A 7,174-nucleotide genomic window follows, 5' to 3' on the forward strand; every position below is an offset into this window, starting at 1 on the left:
GGCTAGAGCAGATCATGTACACAGGTACAGATAAGAGCTGGAAACACAGGGAATCAGGACAGATAAACCCCTGAGGACCAATAATGAGAATAATGATACCAGGAGGGTGAGGGGGTGGTGGGGGAAGAAAGAGGGAAGCGATCACACTGATCGACTTATAACCCCCTCCCAGGTGGGCCGGCAACAGAAAAGTGGGTGAAGGGAGACAGTGGTCGGTGTAAGACATGAAAAAAATAATGTATAAATTATCAAGGAATCATGAGGGAAGGAGGGGAGTGGAATGAGCTGATACCAAGGGCTTAAGTAGAAAGAAAGTGTTTAGTAAATGATGGCATCATATGTACAAAGGTGCTTGACACCATGGATGGATGGACTGTGATAAGAGCTATAAGAGCCCCCAATAAAATGATTTTTAAAAAGCCATCTTCGCCAGAGGAGCCTCTGGCCCCCGGGGCTCATAACAGGTCTCTTCTCCTGGCCACGTCCTCCCTCTGTCCAGTCCCGGGGGCGATTCAGGGGGGCTGCTTAAGCAAACACCACACTAGCCTGCATTATGGACGACAGTGCAAACGTTGTTAATTTGGAGCGCTGAGTAATTTTTGAAGCACTTAGCAAAGGGCTGGCTGGACACAGGTCAGACAATCCTGAACCGGCCCTCATGTCTTTACTCTGCCCACACCCTCATCTTTCCTGCTCTCCGGGGCTTGGTGTGACCAAGGGCCCCCAGCATGTCCCACAGCGAGGAAGGGGACGCTCCTGAGGAGGGAACATGGCAACTTTCCAGGGATGCACAAGCCGTGCCCTTGGCAAAGGAACAGGCTAAAAACGGTCCTTCCCCAGACCCGCCGGCTCATGGCAGGTAGAGCCCGCACCTGCAGGTGCTCAAGCTCTGATGTCAGAAACACGTTATGGAGTGAAGAGTCCCATGTGCAGGGAAAGCACCCTGCCTCATGATCGGCTGAGCTCACTAATGGCTTAATAAGTTACCCCTCAACACCCTTAGTAGGAGGCAGGTGGGGGAGAGAGGGAGACATAAACCCATATTTTAATCAGTTGCCTTGGGGCCAATTCCGGCTCATGGATCCCCGGTGTCTGTCGGAGCAGAACTGCGCTCCTTGGGGTTTGACTGAGCATGTACTGCACGCCACGTGCTGGGTGGCCTGAAACCTTTGTGGAGCTGAAAACAAAACAGCCAAAGCCACTGCCGTGGAGTCCATTTGAACATCCAGTGAATCTATTGGGCAGAGTAGAACTGGGGGTTCAGAGGCTATACATCTTTTCAGGAGCAAAGACCTCATGGTTCTTGTTTGGGGTGGCCAGTGGGTTTGAACTGCTGACCCTGGGGTTAGTAGCAGCCAAAGCGTAACCGACTCTGCTACCAGAGCTCCCTAAATGGGTAATAAATATGAAGGGCTGAGACTTAGATAGGATCAGCAGCCTGTTAGACGGCTTTCTGGTAAACAACCTAGTTTAACTTCACGAAATAGCCCTCGTCTTGAGTTCCCTAATCTATCCTTTCCTGCCCCAGAGCATGCATCACGACTGGACAGTCTAGTCTTGCTTCCTTGTTGCCGGTCTGCTTCCACCACGGCATTGTCAGCCCCTCTGAGCAATGACACACAGCCTTTCATAGAGCAGATCTGCCTGTGCTCTCTTCGGCAGCCCGGTAGTGGTGCGGGCTAGGTGTGGGGCCGCTAAGCGGAAGGCTGGTGGCTCAAACCCATCAGCTGTTCTTTGGGAGAAACACGAGGCTTCCTGCTCCACTTAGGTCTACAGTCTCAGAAACCTTACACAGGCGCGCTAGGAGTCGGAATTGACTCCCGGCAGTGGTTCAGTTTGGGTTGGTCCCTGCTCCCTGGAGCTCCTGGCTGATTCCCAGACTAAGACATGGCAGTGCACAGGCATGGCCCACCTTGCTTCCAGCCACTGTCCTCTATCCTCTCCTGCTTGCTACCTGTCCCAGCTCCACCAAACTTGTTTTGCATGTACACACACACCAGTTCAGGCCTGCCCCAGGGCCTTTGCACATGCTATTCTTCTGCCTGTATCTTGTAAAGCCTCCTGTCCAGTGTCTGGGGTGTGACTGGGGCTCAGGCAGCACTCCCTGCCTGCTGTCACATGTCTGTGCCTCCTAGTGGGCTCAGAGCATGGGCTCTGGAGATGGGCAAGCTCTAACGGTGTGACTGTGGGTGGTGTGAGCCTGTTTCCCCACCTGTCAAGAGAGAATAGTGTCTTCCCCAGGCTGTATGAGGATTGAGCAGTCACGTTTGTATAGCAACCAGGGGCATCTTGGGAGAAGTGTCTGTGTTTTTTGTTTCCTGTTACCTTGAGGCTGTGAGGAGGGTCCAAAGAAAGCGAGGAATTCCATGAGTGAAAGAGAAAATTCCAGTGCGGAGTAGGGGAGGGATGGCCAGGGCCCATTCCCAAGATGACATGCTGGATTGTAAACACAAGAATTAAGAGGCTCCGAAGCTTGGAGCCAGTGGCTGGGGCAGGAAGCTTCTGGCTCTGATTCCCGCTCCAGATGGAGGTGGGGCTGAATGATCCCAAGGACCTTCACCCTGTGTCACGCATGGCCCAGTTCATTCACGGGCGTATCCAGACAATGAATGATTCTGGCATCCGGGCTGGGCCCACCCCGAGTCAAGTGCTGTCTGGACGTCCCCACAGATCCCTAGCTGAGTGTGGGTCTGGGAAAGGGGGGAAAGTTTTGCTGAGGGGCTGGGCTCTGCTACCATCAGCCTTGCCCCCCTGTGCCTGCTTCTCAGAACTCTGCTGGCTCTACTGGCCAATGACCTTGTGATGACTCAGAGGGGGAAAGCCCCCTGGCCACACAAAGGCCCAGGACAGGTGAGCAGATGAGGTCCATCCTTACCAGCCCTTCTAGCCCTCGGGCTGGGCTGCCATGTGCGCTCAGACTGGGACTTTCAAAGAGCCTTTCAAGAAGCAGAAGAGCCCCGATATCACAAGCCGACACTGGTGGTTCTGAGGCACTCTCCTTTTACTCGGGCTCCCCCTCTTGTCTGGAGTCCCCAGAGAGCCCCACAACGGCCCCCCCAGGGGGCCTGACTTACACTTCCGTTGTTATGAATCCGGTGAGCTCCGAGAGGAAGAGGAAGAGGATGAAGAGGCAGCAGCAGACAGAGACTGGAAGAAACAATGCAGATATAAGACATAAGGGGGGGTGGGCAATGATACCAGGAGGTCATCCCCTTCCCTAGCCTTCCCCTCTGGAGAAAGGCGCTGAGAGGGAGAATGACAGAGGCCACCATATTTGAAGCTTCTCCCCAGAAAGGTGGGCCACCTTTACCACTGACGTGGGGGCCCCTCCTGACCGCCCTCCTCTCTACACAGGCAGCTATTTAAGTTTGTGGCCCTGACTCTCTCTGCCCAGGGAATCACGTCCCGATTCTTTGGGGCTCAGCTCGTGTCGGCCTCCCAACACCCCCCGAACCCAGCTTCTGTGAGCCACGTGCCATTCCCAACATGTGCCTGGTGTCTGCGTATGTTTTCCTGTGGTTCCGGTGCCTGGGATGCCCTTTCCCACTGCCCCGCACTGGGCCATTCTTTCTTCTTGGTGAACTCCTACTCGTCCACTCAGGCTGAAGCCCAACTCAAATGTCCCTTCTTTGGAAAGCTCCTTCCATCCTAAAAATAAAGCAGTCACTCTTTCCCACATTTTGCTGGCTATCTGAGATGGTCTCTCCCACTAGACAGGTATTGGAAGGCTAAAATGCCTTCGCTCCTGAGGCTGGGCACTGGGAGGTACTGATAGGCCCATGTAAAGCAAGTACGAAGTCCACAATGTGTGAATCACAGAGCTCACAGGGCTTATTACCGAGGAGTGTCACAGAATAGGATTCAGTAAGTGCCCACACTCACTTGCTGTGCAAGCCTGGGCAAATTGCTTAACCTCTCTGTACTGCCTTATCCGACTGCTCTGAAGATTTAAAGAATGGAGTGTAACACAGGTCTTGTGCATACAGAGCTTGGCAGGTGATACTCACGCATTAGCTCAGTATTAGGGCTGTCATTAGGGAGACCTTGAAGGATTTGGGGACCTGATAAATTGATTGACCCTTACTTTCTTGCAAAGAAAAAAGGAATTTCCAGTCCTACTTGCTGGTCTGGCTACATTCCCAACAGCTTGTACCTGGATGGGTGGAGCCATCCTCAAAGGGAACCAAGACTGTATATTTTTCTTAAAGCATGCTTAGAGCAGAGTGGATGAGAACCTCTAATCTTCCATTAGCAGTCAGGCCTGAGAACTGCCTACATCACCTAAGGATTCTGCTAAACACGCTCGAGGCGTGGAATGGAGGTTCAGGGCGAGGCAGAGGCCAGTCCAAGGGTACTCTCTCCTGGAGGCAGGCAAGACTGGGGCGGTGTGTTCTATGGAGCTCCAAATGATGGGCAGGGCATCCTGAGCCCTCACCCCGTCCTTCCAACCACACTGACATGGAGGCGGGGGGAGGGGCAATAGAATTACTTCCAAATTCGCCAGAACTCTCGGAAACTGCATAGGACAGAATTCAGAGTCCGTTGTATGTGTTTAAATGGGTAGTGCCTGTCAATGACAAAAATCAGGAACAAAAAACAACCCAGGCATATAAAAAAACACACTGTGAGAGTCTCCCTCTCCTGACTGCTGGCTCCCTGGCCCAAAGACCTTCGTGCCTGCAGCCTTGTGATCATGGGAGGGGGCTTCACACAGTTGGTGGAAACCCCCTCCTCTTCTCTTCTAATTCCATTTTCCCATGAATTTTTTGAAGCCCCTTCGTATGTGTGAGTCCCTTTCTCTTGACCCTGGGGCAGCATCAGCAACATGCCTCTCGGCTCCGTGGCAGGTCTTGTGGACTGGCTGAGGGTTAGATGGGAGGGAATGGGTTTTGTTTCTGTCTTTAAAACGATGTGGCTTTAATTCCAAATGTGTTCTCCAGCTCCTGAAACAATCCCTGGAGAAGATGAACCATAAATCCAAACCTCTAGCCCTTTCCCTTTTCATTGCAAATCACTGTCATTAAGCAAGGGTCCCCCACCCTGCAGGCACAACCTCCTTCACCTGTCTTCTTCTACCTTTTCTGAAGAGCTGAACCCACTGCCGTGAGGTATTGTGTCTCACAGAGACCCTACCGGACAGGAGAACTACCCACTGAGGGTTTCCGCGGCTGCCAATCTTTACAGGAGCAGAAAGCCTTGTCTTTCTCCCTTGGGTTGGCCAGTGGGTTCGCCCAGGCAAATTATTGACCTACTATGCCACCAGGGCACCTGAATAGTACCGCCAAGTCCCCCCAAATTCACTACCATGGAATCGATCCTGACTCACGGTGACTCTGCAAGAGGACAGAGTAGATCTGCCTCTGGGTTTCCCAGACTGCAACTCTTTACAGGAGTCGAATGCCTCCACTTTCTCCCAGGAACGCTGGTGGTGTCCAGCTGCTGACCTGGCGGGTAGCGGCCCAACACGTAACCACTACGCCACCAGAGCTCCTGAACAGACCCAGAGGGCCCACATTTCAGATCATTTTCACCACCCGCCAGCCTGACTTGGCCTTGGATGCGCAATGACGAACAGACACAAAGCAGGGAGGCGTTCTGAAGGTCAGTGCCGAGTTCCTCACACCAGGCAAAGCTCTAACTCGGTCTGAACCAGAGACGGTAGACACGGGCAATGGGAAAGGCTTCCTCCGACATCTCAGTGCTTTGCACACCGCTTGGACAAAAGCCGGGGACAGAGCAGGAGGCCCAAATGATGAGGACAGAGACAGCGCAGCCCAGACCCAGGGCCCAGTAGCACTGGTCACAGTCAACTATGCCTGCCTTCCGTCCCTCTCCCCAGACAGAGCCTCGAGACACAGAGCCCCCGGTGAAAAGCCACGTCTAACTCAGTTGTTGCTGCTGATTGCCACGGAGTGGAATCTGACTCCCGGCGACAGCCGAGCGGCGCTGGAGGCTGCGGACTTTTAGAAGGAGAGCACCAGGCTCGCGACATCCCTCTTCCCTTTTCCCCTTTCCTCTCTGAGCCTGTTTCTCTCATGTAGGCCGAAGACTTCCTCCTCCTGCCTCACAGATGGCTAAAAGGCCCAAACAAGGTTAGTCATGATGGTTATTAGCTGCGGTCCTATCCTCGCCTATCTGGTTTGGGCAAAGAGAATGCCAGCCTGGGGGAGCAACGCCCAGGACGGGCCTCTCCCCTGTGAACCGCCCGGTGGAGCCTAGAAGTCTGCCATCGATGATGCATTTGTTTGGCCCTCTCGTCATCCTTTATTAGTTTTAAGCCTACGGAGGAACGACATCGCTGGCCATCCCTTAGGGAAATGGTTGTTCATACTTCTGGAGTTAGATCAGCCGGCAGGCCGGTCCCATTCTGAGGCCCCTCCGACTGGCTTTCTACCACCAACCTTTTGGCTAGTGGCAGAGCACTTCGCGACTGGCCTCACCCAGGGACTTGGCCTCACTCCGAGAAGGTATCAAATGCTTATTTGCTGGCTGGCTTGGCTGAATGAAAAACATGAAAGGCCAGTAGGAAGTATTTTCGTCAGAAAGGCCTTCTATCCTGAAGGCTTGAAGCTGGCTTCTTTAATCCAGGTTTAGACAAGACTCAAACATTCTCTGAACAGACATTTGATACTGACTCAGGCCCTGGACAGCGGAAATGAGACCCCAGAGAATGTCTGCGAGAGGGGACTCCCCAGCAGCAAGCACAAAAAGTCCCAGGCTTGGGGCCCAAGGCTCCCAAAGGGCAAGGAATTTGTCCAAGGCCGCTCAGCCATGTGAGAGAAGGCAAATCCAAGCCCCAGCCTGTGAGGCTCCGTGCCCTTGCCCTTTCCTTCTGCTATTAATAGCACACATCCCTATGTAATGCACTGTGTTTATGCGTCTGCCTGCCCCGCACCCTTCACTTGTGCTCAAGGACAAAGCCCATTCATCAGCGTGGTCCCAGCACTTGGCAAGGGGCCTAGGCCCAGAACCTGGTTAATAAATATTTGTTCACTGAATGGCAGATAGGACTGGCTTCCTCTATGTCCAGGCTTCCTCTTGTGTAAGGAAATACGTATCTCATGCCGCAGTTGGGGCAGCAACTCAGACAATGTCCCTTGGCCATTTGGCAGTGTCTTTACAATTTTAAACACACACACACACACACACACACACACACACACACACACACACA

At 53.2% G+C, this 7,174-nt stretch overlaps 1 protein-coding gene across 1 annotated transcript in view; it reads right to left on the minus strand.

The window, feature by feature from the left end:
* Window positions 1–7,174, minus strand: part of ERGIC1 (endoplasmic reticulum-golgi intermediate compartment 1) — a 137,213-nt gene that overhangs the window by 63,694 nt on the left and 66,345 nt on the right. Inside the window, exon 3 of the mRNA XM_045284868.1 lies at window positions 3,075–3,147. Coding sequence (XP_045140803.1) covers window positions 3,075–3,147 — 73 coding nt within the window. The remainder of the gene's footprint in view (window positions 1–3,074; window positions 3,148–7,174) is intronic.

Source organism: Echinops telfairi, unplaced genomic scaffold (genome assembly GCF_000313985.2).
Source record: "Echinops telfairi isolate 266 unplaced genomic scaffold, ASM31398v2 ScPeMD7_7469;HRSCAF=8507_0, whole genome shotgun sequence".
Lineage (NCBI taxonomy): Eukaryota > Metazoa > Chordata > Mammalia > Afrosoricida > Tenrecidae > Echinops > Echinops telfairi.